This window comes from Ricinus communis, chromosome 8 (genome assembly GCF_019578655.1).
Source record: "Ricinus communis isolate WT05 ecotype wild-type chromosome 8, ASM1957865v1, whole genome shotgun sequence".
NCBI classification, from domain to species: domain Eukaryota; kingdom Viridiplantae; phylum Streptophyta; class Magnoliopsida; order Malpighiales; family Euphorbiaceae; genus Ricinus; species Ricinus communis.
In genome coordinates, this window is record NC_063263.1 from 7,160,128 (window position 1) to 7,173,994 (window position 13,867).

Here is a 13,867-nt window from a genome sequence, read left to right on the forward strand (position 1 = left end):
CTCTAAATTACTGCAGTTATTTATGATTTAAGCCTTAAATTTCTACTTTATTTTCATTCTCTTAATAAGAAGTTAAACAAGCTAGTTGATTCAACTGAAGATTTAAATTAAATCCAATATAGCTCAATTATTCTTTTTTTTTAAGATAAAAAAAATTCATTATCTAGTAAAATATTACAATTGATTGAGCCACCTAAGATCAGCTTAATTTGATCATATGATCTTTTGATCGAATCTAGTTTAAATAAAAGAAATTATAGACGATTGTTATCTATTTAGACTAATTTTAAAAAAATATAGTTCCAAAACACATGTGAATTGTCTTTTTGAATAAGGGGGAATGCTTAGGATCAAAATAAAATGGAATCTTGAAAAGGGCTCAAACATAGTCTGCTTGAAAATTGAAAACATGTGATAAATTAATGTTTTCTTTTTTTTTTTTTTTGAGAGAGAAAAATGTGATAAATTAATGTTAAAGATTGGGCCAAAACGCATATTAAGATAAATTATAAGGACATTTTAGTGATTAGCAGTAAATAAATTAATAGAAATAAGATCGAAAAGAAAGCAAGTAGCTGAAAGTAAACAGGAGAAGAAGACGACATTGGGTAGAGAGAGAAATATCTGCTTGTTAGGGGGGGGGGGGGGGGGGGGGAGAGAGAGAGACAGACAGACAGACAGACAACACACAACAGAAACGTTGTTATATTTTTGTTTGTGTGTGTAAATATATATGAAGTAATGAACGATTATTTCCTCTCTCTCTCTCTCTGTCATTTAAATCTTGTACATAACTCAATCTCTCGCTCTCTCTCTCTTGGTTCGTGATTTCAAGACCTCTATTTCACACCCACACCAACAAGATTTCATTCTATTCCAGTTTCTTTCTTCTTCTTTTTCTGTGTGTTCTTTTATCTCTCTCCCAATTCCTTTTCTTGAGAAAATTTTCTTTTTCCCTCGAGAAATTTGGACTCTTAAAAACCCATCTATCTCTTCATCTCTTTCTTGCTAAAAATGTTCCATCTTCTCAAGGTAAGCCAATAGGAATTGCTATAAAATTTTAAGAGATTTTCTGCTTACTGTTTTTATTTTCTTTTTAAAGTCTTTTGACTTCATGGGTAAGTCTGTCTTTGTTTCGTTTTGTTTTGATGATTAGTTGTTCATAATTTGTACGCTTATTTAGTCTTAATTTTCTTTTTAATGTTTTTTGTTTTGAGTAAATGAGCAAGGTATTTAAAAAAAAATAAAATTAAAGGTGCTAAATCTATGCTTATAAAATAGAAGTCTTCCATTTTTTTGCTTGTTCTTGCTTTGTGGTTATTTCTTGGAAAGCATATACATAACAAAAGCATCTGCTTTTGTTTTTCCCATTTGAGAAATAAATATGGACCTTTCTCATGCTGATAATTATAGTACTGGGTACATACACCAATTTGATTCATTCTTTTTATTTTTCGAAAGTATTTTGACCTATTGAGATTTTTGTTTGTTGTTGTTTTCTTGTGGAGGAGGACTTTTCTTATTTGTTCTGTGTTGACCGACTGATTTTTTTGGGTATTTCAATGTGGATGTTATTCTCCACTATTAATCTTTAACTTTGTCATTTGGTTTTCTGGAAAGGAAAAGAAAAATCTCCTTTCTATGTGAAAAGCGGTATGCTTTCTTTCTTCTTCTTTTTTTTTTTTTTTTAAATCATAAAGCCATCCATCTACTGAGTCATTTTTCTTCTCTTCACTTTTCTATCTGCTTAATACATTTTCTTGGTCCCCAAAGTTTGGTTATTGGTTGAGAAAAATGATTCAAGGACACTTAACCAAGTTAAACCATTGGATGAGACTTGGTTAATTTAGTGGTTATGGATGCTATGCTTCCAAGATAGTGGAAGGTTTTAGGTTTGAAATGTCAATCTCTTTCTCCCTATTTTCTTCTCAAACAAACATAGGCTAATTGATTCTTTGGCTTTTCCGGGCCTCATTTTTTAAATTAGAATTGTAAAAGCAAAAAAGAGATCAGGTTAAATAACAATGGGAATTCTAGAAATTTCAAATTTAGTACAGGTAGCTTATTGTTTTTTATCCTTACTTTTCCTTATTGGGTGTATAACCCAATTATTTATGGATGCAGGAAAAAGGACTGGGTTTGATTGACTGAAGTGAAGCTGAAATGGAAGGTGATTTATTTTCTGGCATAGGCAATGGAACACAAGTAGATGGCAAGGTATTGCAAACAGTTCAAAAGAGTTTTATGCAAGTTCAGGACATCTTAGATCAGAACAGGTTGCTAATCAATGAAATCAACCAAAACCATGAATCCAAGATTCCTGATAACTTGACTCGAAATGTGGGGTTGATCAGAGAGCTAAACAATAACATTAGAAGGGTGGTTGATCTTTATGCAGATCTTTCTACTAATTTCTCCAGGTCAATGGAAGCATCATCAGAAGGGGAATCGAGTGGGATTTTGAAGTCCAATGGGAAAGGAAATCAGAAGAGAATTAGATCCGGGTAATTGATCCAATTTAGCTTTCATACAGAGTCTGTACTTTCTTCGTGGTAGAATAAGAACAGTATTTAGATATTGAAGGAAAAAAAAAAAAACTTTATGAGCTTTGTATGAGTGATGTGCTTGAGGTTTTAAGTTTAGTATAATTTTCACCATATCGATTGGATAACAATATAACAAAATTTATGATAATAAAGTTTGTAGAACTAATTCATCTTGTTGAATCAAAAATGCTCCTCCCATTACATTTTCTATGTTGCTGTCTTTACTAATTGTCTAATTCCATAGACATTGTTATTTTCTTTTCTTTTTCCTGGAATAGGACATGATTTATTAATTTTTAGTGCCTGATATTTCTTTCCTGTTATGCTTGATCTATTATTGGATGCACTGTAGTTATGATTTGTCATCTGTACTTTATTTGATCTTTGTAAATGTTGGATTGACCAAAGCTTTGATCACTTAAGTGTCATTATAGGGAAAACTTTGAAACCCTTAAAGACCACTCATTTTTTTAGGTTGTTAGAGATGGCCAATTATGATTTGTCTTTTTATTGATGATCATCGCCATTTTCTGGTGATATACCATGATCTGCTTTTGATGAGGACTTTCAACAACCCACTTTATTCTTTTCCTATGTTTGTCAAAAGATTCCTCATGATGTCTGCGTCCTATATGAAGATTACTGTTAAGATTTGATGATATTCTATATTTTTAAAACCCTTAGATAGCCAAAGAATTTCTGTCTTTTTAAAGCTCTTGTATTGTTAATTCTCTCTGCCTTTTGTTGACTGTGGGGGAAGTGGAAACATGCACTTCTGCTGTGACCTTGCGAATTATTGGCCTTTTTGAGTTGAAAATGCTTTTGCTCCAATTGGTGAAAGCAGCTTTATGTAATATTAGTTTTGATCTCTGCAGCAAACAGCTGTGATTTAGAACATCACCTTTTGTTTGATAATTATTTTGAACACTGTCTCTCCCAATTTATTTGCAATCTTTCAATTGTTTTGATTATCTTCGCGATCAATCAAATAAAAAAAAATGCTACATTAGGTAGTAGTTTAAGGCATTAGTACTTTTAGTGAAAGATAATCATGGAACAGAACAAGGGCCGGTCCCATGGCTCTTTAAGGAGTGGAACTAAGTAAACTTTGTTTATCCTTTGCTTAGGTTCTTTGCTTCTCTCTCTAATATTCTCCTTTCTACTTTTTTTTTTATTTTTTTTTTATTTTTAATATTCTTGGTTCTGCAATGACCTTTTACATTTTAATTTGATGTTGCCATTACAGTTCCCCCCTCAACATGTGAAACAAAATTGACAGAAACAGACAATTAGATTGGAAAGGTGCTTTCTTGTGGAGCCAGCAACTTTTTGCATTTTCTTGAGTTTGTTCATGGAACCACTCATTAGTTTTCTTGATCTGCGTGATTGCTTTAGAAATGGCTAGCCTATTATATATGTTGATTTTGGCATTTGATTATATAGTCATATCTCCAATTATTGATGCTTCTCTAGTGGAAGAATATCTTAGAGATGAAAAAGGGTAAGGTTAGCTGTAGCTTGTGGAGTATTATTATATTATTTTGTTTTATTTACAAATTTTAAAACGGAAAGATCAGAGACGCCATTGTCGGGGAATCTCAATGACCTTTGGAAAAGGATTTAAAGTTTAAATATAATTAAAAACTTGACATGCTCCTTTCCTTCCTCCTCCACAAGAAGTGGGTGAAAGGATCAAGCAATTTTAAAGATTATAAGATTGTATGTGTGTGTATGTCCGTACTCTGATGTCTGTTTTTGTATGTGTTCTTTCTGTGATGATCATATCTTTGGTCATTATTGGAGAAGATAATAATAATAAAAAGTGGATGAGAATCGAGTGTCAGTTGCAGGTGGGCTTGTAGGCAAAGTTCCCTCTCCTGAACACAAAAGACAGTTCTACAGTTTGTGAGAGAGCAGAGAACAATGCAACTTGTAGGTACAAAATCTGTGTGACCCACATTGTGCCTGAATCATGCAGGCAGGCCATTTCTCTCTTCTTCACAATCTGTATGTTATGGAGACTCAATTATTGGATCTCTACTTTCCATCAATGCTCCAGTATAAGCCCAGTTTAAAAAATATCCAGAATTTATTACTTCTGAATATCCAAATTCATATATCATTCTAATCTTGTGAACCTGTGTTTCCAGGTATTCTGAGAGGATGTCCGGATATTCTTATCTCTATGATCAACATATTAAACCTTTGAAAGAAGTAGAGAATTTTTTTTTTTATTAAAGGCATAATTTTGCTTTTTTAACACACATCGACAACCTAATACGAGTTCTAAGATAATTTTGAGTGATAATAATAAATCACTTTAGATTGGTGTGAATAGCAGTTTTTATATGGGAACAAAAGAATGTATATATATATATATAATATTTTACACAACCAAGTGAAAGCATCACAATTGCAAATGAAAAGCAAATATAAACAAAGCAATATTATTGACCTGGCCTTTCCAGGAAACGTCTTGGAAGAAGTTACAGCTCAGCTTTCTCCATCAATCTGGCTAAACACTCTTTCCAATCCGAAACCTTCTCTTCTCCATTGACCACCTATTATTGTATCAAACAACGTAGACATTATGGTGATATAGTTGCTGAAACAATTACAAACAAAGAAAAAAGAAAAAAAAAGACAACGACTAGGCCTAGGCCAGAGTAAACAAACGCTGTTATTTTGGATGTTTCATTGACAAACAGACCATTACACTATCTTATGCATCACTCAAGAAAAGTCCACTTCATCCTACATTGATCATTTGTTCTCATTGCATCATATTACTAATCATGACATCTTCAAAATGACTTTTTTTCTTTTTCTTTTTCTCTCTAGAAATATATTTGTGCCTCCAAATACAATTGAAGCCAATCCGGGACACTGATTTGAAAATAAGTTTGAACTCACGCATCTCTGTTGTTTCTGTCTTTGTCAAACCAACCAGCCCCCTTCCTTTCACAAGAACAGAGAATGAAGTTTCTTTCTCTGATTTATGCCCAGGAAGGCAGTACAGGAATGAATAATTTCATCAGACAGGTTTTTCATGTTTCACCAACCTCAAAGATGAATTCTGCTTGAGGAACTGTCTCAAGGGCTTCTACACAAATGAAGGCAGCATCCTCCTTGCTAAGACTTCCCTTCTCTGCACAACCCTGTCATGAGGTTGTTGAATTGTTAGTGCTCTAGCCCAATGTATATTCTAAAGGAAAATAAATTTCGTATGCCCATCAAAGCCACCAACAAAATTAGGCTTCTATAAAAGTTGCAAGAATTTGAGAACTAAACCCTTCTGTTTCTCTCATCTTGCTAAGATGAGTCAAGTCCAGTTAATAAGCCTTTCCATTTTGGTCAACCAGTGCGAGTTTGATATAATTTGAGACATTAATTGCAGAAGTATGGGCTTGGGAGCCATGAACTACATGGAAGAAAAATGTACTTCACAATACCATGCATCTTCTATCAACACTATGACAGGATAAAAATATAGGAAAAATACCTTTTCAAAGTTAAAACCTTGTGTTCCACCAGGAGTGTTTTGTAACATACCAACTCTGATAATGGTACAAGGAATTCCTGAGGCCACTAGTGCTGATTCATCTTGCTCCGTCAATTTTCTTGCGTTGCTTTTCATCATAGCTTCAATGCCACTGCTACCTCTATAAACAGACAACTGTTAACCTTATTAAACCACAATAATCTACAAAGAGTACTGCAATACAAAATGAATGAAATAAAGAAAAAAAAGTAACTTCATGAATGAGTTGAAATTGTTGGGATTTTCACCAATCACTTGGGAGGTTTAACAAATAAATAACACTAAATATAAGGTGTTTGAAATAAAAGCTTAAACTAATTTGTATACTGTATTTATGTTATTTAATCAATGCTAAATTGCCTTTTCCATCTACAGATCACAATGCTTTATTTTAGTAACTGCTTAAGAAGGTGAGGGAGAGATGAATACCTGGGATAACAAGATTACATGTTTTACACCTTTCAAGCTTCCAACACTAGACAAGAAACCTTCCTGTGAAGAAGTACAAGGAGAAATCACTGAGCAGTTTATGGCCAATAAAATGGGACAAGGAACATTGTACAAAAGGCTCTAAGAAATTCAAATTTAGTTTGCTGTTAGGTCAAGAACAAGCATGCTAAATAAAATATGAGATTGCTAATTAGCTGGTTAACATGAAACTAACGTTTACTGTGGGAGGCCTGTATATAAATATGTAACAGAACCTTTTATAATGGCGAACTGTACACCATTATATAACAGAACATACATAGAAAAAGCCAAATGTACAAATATTTATATAATGCAAATGAGCATATGCAAGTGTATAGAAGGGAAAAACTCTGAAACACATACTTTTGGGCATATAATTGCGCGAACACCTCTGAGAGCTTTCTTTATGAAAAGCATGCTACTTGTATCTCCAGCCATTGACTTTGTAAGATAACAACTCAAAAACCATTAGCAGTTATAGCGCATAAAAGGATATATAAGTGAGACAGAGCAGCTTTCAATTGATATGACCATGAATTACAAATGCACCCACCTCAACATAAGTTCCAAAGGCCTCCATTGCACTTCGTTTATCCTTGACCAATGCTTTAACTTTAGCTCGTTTGACAATCAATGACAGTATTACCATCTACACATTATGCAAGCTAGAGATCACAGTGCTCAGATTAAGGTAATCAACAAAATTCTCAACTCTATGCATGAAATAATTCTGAAATCATGCAATTTATAGTGAAACACACCTGGCCAATTTCACTGTCCCCATCTGTGACAAGAATTGCATCTCTCACTTCCTCTTCTTCTGCGTTTCAAAGTGAACGCCAAATTTATTTTCAAGAAACTGCAAGCAAATTAAAAATAGAAACCAGAAATATCAACAAAAAAAGCACCTGAGAATTCATCCTCATCTTGCATAGTAGATCCATCTTTAGGAAGAAGATCGGGTGCACCATACCATTTCCTCAACTTGGGTCCTCCTAAAATTGAACAAACACAAAAACCCATTATCCAAAATTGAGTATTTAACCAAAAATTAAAAAAAAAAAAAAAAAAAAAGAAAGAAGAAGAAGATTACTTGAATGAAGTAGCATAGTACCTTCAATGTAGTCAAGAATTTGATCCATGAAGCCTATTTTCTTCTTCGCTGAGCAGTGAACAAGAGAACGATTATTTGTGGTGTGGAAGATTGGAGAGAAATCCAATGATTTGCTCTGATTCTGATACGATAAAGATAAGCAAGACTGCCAGAGCAGAATTGAAGAAAAGGTACCCGCCATTACTGACCCCTGGACCTGGTGCTTTTTTTTTCTTTTTCTTTTTCGCTATCCAGCCGTTTTCATTGCCGCGAAAGTGGATAACCATATTATGGACTACCTACAGCATATTATCTTTGTTTTTTTTCCAACTTTTAGTTGCAAATGAAATATTTTTGTTTATATAAAAACGATAAAAAAAAAATCAAAATTATTCTTGTCCTCAAATCAATTATGTAATTTAATTTAAATATTTTCTTAATTAATATATGATATATGGTGATCATTCACAAGTGAAGAGATAAATATATGTGTCACTTGTTTCCAATCATTGGAAATCTTAATATATTTTATGCTTTCAATATGTCCTCTCCCGTATTTTAATGTTTTCTTGGAAAATTGGAGAATTATAAGAAAACAAAAAAAACTTTTCACATTAGACAATTGAAATTATACAATTGTTATGCAAATTTTATTACGTGATTTATTAAATTAACCGTATAGTATTTTCATCTGTAATATATCTAAAGGCCAAAACTTGAAGGTAAATTATAAGAAACTTTTCATTTTAAAGATTTTAATTGAAAGTATAATAAATAAACTAGTGAAATATATATATGATAACTAAACATTACTAAAATATCATATTATTTCAATAAATAAGCATATTTCATGTTATTCCAAATTTTTAGTTAGATAGATTATAATTTTAAATATTACAGTCATACTCTAACTTTTTTATGTTTAGATTATAGTAATTTTGATTTGTTTTAGTTTGAAATTGATTGTGTTGAATCACTCTTGTTTTAAGTGGTTTTATTATTGTTAATTATTTCAAATTTAAAATGTGTTTATCTTAAGTTGACGGGAGTTTAGATCATTACATTTTTAATATTATTTTAAGTTTATATAATTTTAATTTTAAATAAATTAAATTAAATATTAAAATCCAAATTATATTTTTATGATTAGTATGGTTGTTTTTAAACAATTAAAGAATTGTATTAACAATTAGCCTTACAAAGATTCGAGAAATTTATAAACTCAAATAGCCATTTCATTATTCAAAGTTGAAGATGCTATCGAATCAGAACCTGCTAAGAGAAAAAGAGCCAGTCCTATGCAAAATACGAGCCGCAACTAATCTTGTCTTTTGAAGAGAGGTAATCAAAATAATGTTATCGTATTCAAAAATATACTTTGAATAATTAGCAGAGACTGTGCACAACAAACAATATCTCAAAAGGCTACGACTTTAGTAACCCGAATAGAAGAGGTAGCTAATAATAGCCATGATAGTTGGAGACTCTGAATCCTACAAACGATTCGAATAATAATGAATTAGTTTAAAATTTAATTTTATTATTCATGTCGAATTTAAATTTAAATTTACAGTGCAAATATTTATTACATAAATTCAATTATATTAAATTAAATTATATTTTTATTATTTAGAATACTATTCTTACTTTTATTAAATTTATATTTGAATTGTATTAATAATATTATATATTTTTAATGTTGAATATTTAGATTTGATTAATTTATATTTTATAATTTAATTATTATAAACAGATTTAATAAATAGATACTATTTAATTACTCAAATGTTTATATAGATAATACAGAGTATTCATATTTTATTTAAATATTTATAAATATATTTAATAGTTATTTAATTTATACAGATTTTAATCAGATTCAGCTAGTATGCAAATTTCCTATTTATATTAGGACGAATTCAAGTAAATAATTTTTTAAATAAATTTAGAAAGAATCGAATTCGCATATTTTTTAATAAGCGGGTTTCTTATCCATTGCTTTTGATAGCTAATAGCTAACACTCTGGTTTTTTTGGAGATGAATGTCACCTCCTGCTAAACACATGCTGTGAGTAAAAGCTGCATCATAGTTGAACTTAAGCAGACTGGGATTAGGAGGAATCCACTTGTCAGCACCTTCGCCCAAAAATTAGACTTAAGATTGCCTTAAACTCTTTCATCTAATTTTTTTAGTTTTTTAATATTTAGTATTTTGATTTATTGTTAAATACAATATACTCAACTATTATATTAAGAAATTTATTTAGAACTCTTGATTTAAATTCTCTCATAGAAAGCAATCTCAGTGATACTCTGTAAACTATCATGACCACTCATAAAATAAAAGAAAATAAAATCCACATATTTTGACAATCTTAATCTATATTTTGTATTTGTCTTATAATGTTGCAAGTAATTAGTTATTTTATAAATTATCACTCAAAATTTACTGGCATTGGTTACAATTTTAAAATTAAAAAGCGGATTAGATTATTGACTCATCTATTTTCTCTTACTATTTTTATGAAAATTTTAAAATATAAGATTTAAATCCTCTCACATTCACCGTAAAAAGAGACAAATGGTTAATTTTCTCTCTACATTTATGTCTCAAGATTAAATATATTTAATTTAATTTTTTTTCAACAATAGCCTTTGAACTTATATTTAAAAGTAAAATACACCTAATTTAAATTTATTTAGCAAATAATCTATAATTTTTTATCCAATGCTCAAATATATTTAATTTAAATTTTAAAAAAAGTGAAATAACTTTAGATTTTAAAATTTTAATTAAATTATAAAAATAAAAGATAATATTTATTTTATTAATTTATTGATAGAATATCTAGTGACGCGTTATATATAAAAGCGTTCGATAAAATTTAAAATTTAGATTTAATTGATAAAAAAATGATAAATTATAGACCTATTAAATTATAAATTAAATATTTAAGTTGTCCATCTCTATTGTCTTCAAAATTTGAAAGCATAAAAAAGGAAAAAAAAACTTTAAGAATTTTAATATCATTATTAAAACACATCATTAATTTTTATAAATTATATTTTACAAATTTCAGAGGTTTTAAATAAATATTTTATAAAAATCATGTTAAAAGTTTTTCGAAGGTTAAAAAGTATTTTATTAAATATAAAATTCTTTTAAGAAATCAAAAGATATTTTGTAAAAATGATGTTTTGTTGATACATTCAATAGGTATGAATTACGAATAGGATGCGCCTCATTGGCGCTGAACGGTTTAAAAGTAATCAGATGTACAAATTTGGATTGTTTAAAGGCTTCTTCAGAAGTTCAGGGAGTCTTAGGTTTTCTGGAGGAAGTTAGAGGTGGAATAGATGTAATCACCCAATTATATTTCTATTAATATAATTATGAGGTTCACGATCATTTTCCCTTCTCTCCCATATAAACACAGTCACTCTGTCACGATTAGGATGAAGCTAGAAAAGAAGTAAACGAAGGAACGAAATATCTGAGCTCTTAATCTCGACCGTAGAAACAAAAATATCAGTTCCAACATCGTCAGTTCATAAATTCTCTGATCGAATTCCATACACATGGACGCCAAAACTAGCGCAGAAATCGAACTAAGCAGAGGTGAAATCTCGATAATGTATTTTCACTTGTTTTTTTTTTTTTTTTTTTTTTCTCTTTCTCTTGGTAGCTAAACAAATAGATCTGAAGCAGCTTTATTAATTTATTATGTATTTTGCATTTAAAAAATATGCTTGTTCTTTTTTATATTTTATATCAGACATAGTAAAATATACTTTATTTATGCCACTTTCGAGTGATTACATATTTTATTATTCTACTTTTCATATTTTTTAGATATTTTTTTTATCAAAGATCTGCCTTATTTATAGTGCTTAGATCTGAATTTTATGTTTTCCTTTTCTACTTTCTTGGATGTTGTGTGCTTATTCAGCTTTGTTATTTTGGATTCAACTAGTAATTTGAAGAAATTTCAGATTAGGATTGATTTTAGAGCCCCAAAACCAAAATCTCTGTGAATCTCAAATCAGTTGTTGATGGTTTTTGGGTTCTCTAGAATCAACTTTCTTGATTTAATCAAAATTGTGATATATGATTGCTTAGAAGATTTGTAGTGGCAGAATGTGTACCTTATTTGAATGCATCGATCACACTCCTCCCTTTTCCAAAAAAAAGTTGATGGGCAAAGAGGATCTCTCAACAGTGCTTAGATTAAACATTTGGATTTGTCAGTCTCTTTGAACTCTTCTCTGAGGTTCCTGGAGTTCGGAAGCTCCTACATTTTGCACTTAATCAAAGCTACTTGATGATTGTAACTTTGTTTTTTTGTAGTAATTGCTTAAAATTATGTTTGAACAGAACGGTGAGGTGTGGATTCTGTTTTTGCTGTTTCTTATAGGTATCTAAAAATGGTTCATTTCTTATATTGTAAAAAGACACAACAAAAAATTGTGATCTATGATTGCTTAGAATATTTGTAGTGGCAGAATGTTTAACCTATTTGGATAGCATTGATCACATGCGCAGAATGTTTAACCTGTTTGGATAGCATTGGTCACACACACTTCTCCCTTTTCCCAAGAAAAAAAAAAGGAAATTGATGGGTAAAGTGGATCTCTCAATAATGCTTACATTAAAACATTTGGAGTTTGTTAGTCTCTTTGAACTCTTCCTTGAGGTTCCTGGAGTTCGGATACTCCTACATTTTGCAATTAATCAAAGCCACTTAGTGATTGTAACCTTTTCTTTTTGTAGTAATTGCTTAACATTATGTTTGAACAAAACGAGGCATGGATTCTGTTTTTGCTGTTGCTTATAGGTATTTAAAAATGGTTCATTTCTTACCTTGTAAGAAGACTTCTGATGCATCCAAAACAGCTAAAAAATATGATCTATGATTGCTCAGAATATTTGTAGTGGCAGAATGTTTAACCTATTTGGATAGCATTAATCACACACACTCCTCCCTTTTCCCAAAAGAAAATTGATGGGTAAACTGGATCTATCAACATTGCTTACATTAGACATCTGGAGTTTGTTAGTCTCTTTGAACTCTTTTTTGAGGTTCCTAGAATTCGAAAGTTCCTACATTTTACATTTACTCAAAGCCACTTGATGATCGTAACCTTTTTATTTTTTTGTAGTAATTGCTTAACATTATGTTTGAACAGAACGAGACATGGATTCTGTTTTTGCTGTTGCTTATAGGTATTTAAAAATAGTTCATTCCTTACCTTGTAAAAAGACTTCTGATGTCCAGAACGACTAAAAAATGTGATTATGATTGCTTAGAATATTTATAGTGACAGAATGTTTAACTTATTTGGATAGCATTGATCACACTCCTCCCTTTTCCCAAAAATAATTGATGGGCAAAGTGGATCCATCAACAATGCTTACATTAAACATCTGGAGTTTGTTAGTCTCTTTGAACTCTTCTTTGAGGTTCCTGGAGTTCGGAAGCTCCTACATTTTGCACTTAATCAAAGCCACTTGATGTTGGTAACTTTTAATTTTCTTTTTTGTAGTAATTGCTTAACATTATGTTTGAACAGAACGAGGCATGGATTCTGTTCTTGCTGTTGCTTATAGGTATTTAAAAATGGTTCATTCCTTACCTTGTAAAAAGACTTCTGATGTCCAAAACGACTAAAAAATGTGATTATGATTGCTTAGAATATTTATAGTGACAGAATGTTTAACTTATTTGGATATCATTGATCACACTCCTCCCTTTTCCCAAAAATAATTGATGGGCAAAGTGGATCCATCAACAATGCTTACATTAAACATCTGGAGTTTGTTAGTCTCTTTGAACTCTTCTTTGAGGTTCCTGGAGTTCGGAAGCTCCTATATTTTGCACTTAATCAAAGTCACTTGATGTTGGTAACCTTTTAATTTTCTTTTTTGTAGTAATTGCTTAACATTATGTTTGAACAGAACGAGCCATGGATTCTGTTCTTGCTGTTGCTTATAGGTATGTAAAAATGGTTCATTCCTTACCTTGTAAAAAGACTTCTGATGTCCAAAACGACTAAAAAATGTGATTATGATTGCTTAGAATATTTGTAGTGACAGAATGTTTAACTTATTTGGCTAGCATTGATCACACTCCTCCCTTTTCCCAAAAATAATTGTTGGGCAAAGTGGATCCATCAACAATGCTTACATTAAACATCTGGAGTTTGTTAGTCTCTTTG

At 30.7% G+C, this 13,867-nt stretch overlaps 2 protein-coding genes across 6 annotated transcripts; one reads left to right on the top strand and one right to left on the bottom strand.

Annotated features, from left to right (window-relative positions):
* Positions 1 to 651: 651 nt before the first annotated feature.
* Positions 652 to 4,799, top strand: LOC8284662 (protein ELF4-LIKE 4). 5 transcript variants are annotated; one of them, XM_048378173.1, is made up of 3 exons: positions 652 to 1,032; positions 2,125 to 2,504; positions 4,697 to 4,799. In XM_048378173.1, exons 2-3 carry the CDS (start codon positions 2,164 to 2,166, stop codon positions 4,782 to 4,784), a joined length of 429 nt encoding a protein of 142 aa, XP_048234130.1. In that variant the 5' UTR covers positions 652 to 1,032; positions 2,125 to 2,163; the 3' UTR covers positions 4,785 to 4,799. The 5 variants fall into 5 exon arrangements, with proteins under 5 accessions (XP_048234130.1, XP_048234133.1, XP_002521338.2 ...); XM_048378176.1 differs by lacking the exon at positions 4,697 to 4,799 and adding an exon at positions 4,397 to 4,442 and having other exon boundaries at positions 653 to 1,032; XM_002521292.4 differs by lacking the exon at positions 4,697 to 4,799 and adding an exon at positions 3,793 to 4,258 and having other exon boundaries at positions 654 to 1,032.
* An 88-nt stretch (positions 4,800 to 4,887) lies between these two features.
* LOC8284663 lies at positions 4,888 to 7,985 on the bottom strand. Its single transcript, XM_002521293.4, has 9 exons — positions 7,673 to 7,985; positions 7,467 to 7,553; positions 7,320 to 7,378; positions 7,112 to 7,207; positions 6,922 to 6,999; positions 6,517 to 6,579; positions 6,049 to 6,222; positions 5,609 to 5,704; positions 4,888 to 5,107 (listed from the first exon to the last, which is right to left on the bottom strand). The coding sequence occupies exons 1-9, from the start codon at positions 7,851 to 7,853 to the stop codon at positions 5,033 to 5,035; spliced, it is 909 nt and encodes a 302-aa protein (XP_002521339.1). The 5' UTR covers positions 7,854 to 7,985; the 3' UTR covers positions 4,888 to 5,032.
* Between the last annotated feature and the right edge of the window lie 5,882 nt (positions 7,986 to 13,867).

Coding starts and splice junctions, on each gene's coding strand:
- LOC8284663 (XM_002521293.4), bottom strand. CDS start 7,853: ATGGCGGGTACCTTTTCTTCAATTCTGCTCTGGCAGTCTTGCTTATCT. Junction 6,580..6,921: donor GCGCAATTATATGCCCAAAA/GTATGTGTTTCA, acceptor ACTTCTTCACAG/GAAGGTTTCTTGTCTAGTGT. Junction 6,223..6,516: donor ATGTAATCTTGTTATCCCAG/GTATTCATCTCT, acceptor TAAGGTTAACAG/TTGTCTGTTTATAGAGGTAG.
- LOC8284662 (XM_048378173.1), top strand. CDS start 2,164: ATGGAAGGTGATTTATTTTCTGGCATAGGCAATGGAACACAAGTAGAT. Junction 2,505..4,696: donor CAGAAGAGAATTAGATCCGG/GTAATTGATCCA, acceptor CTGTGTTTCCAG/GTATTCTGAGAGGATGTCCG.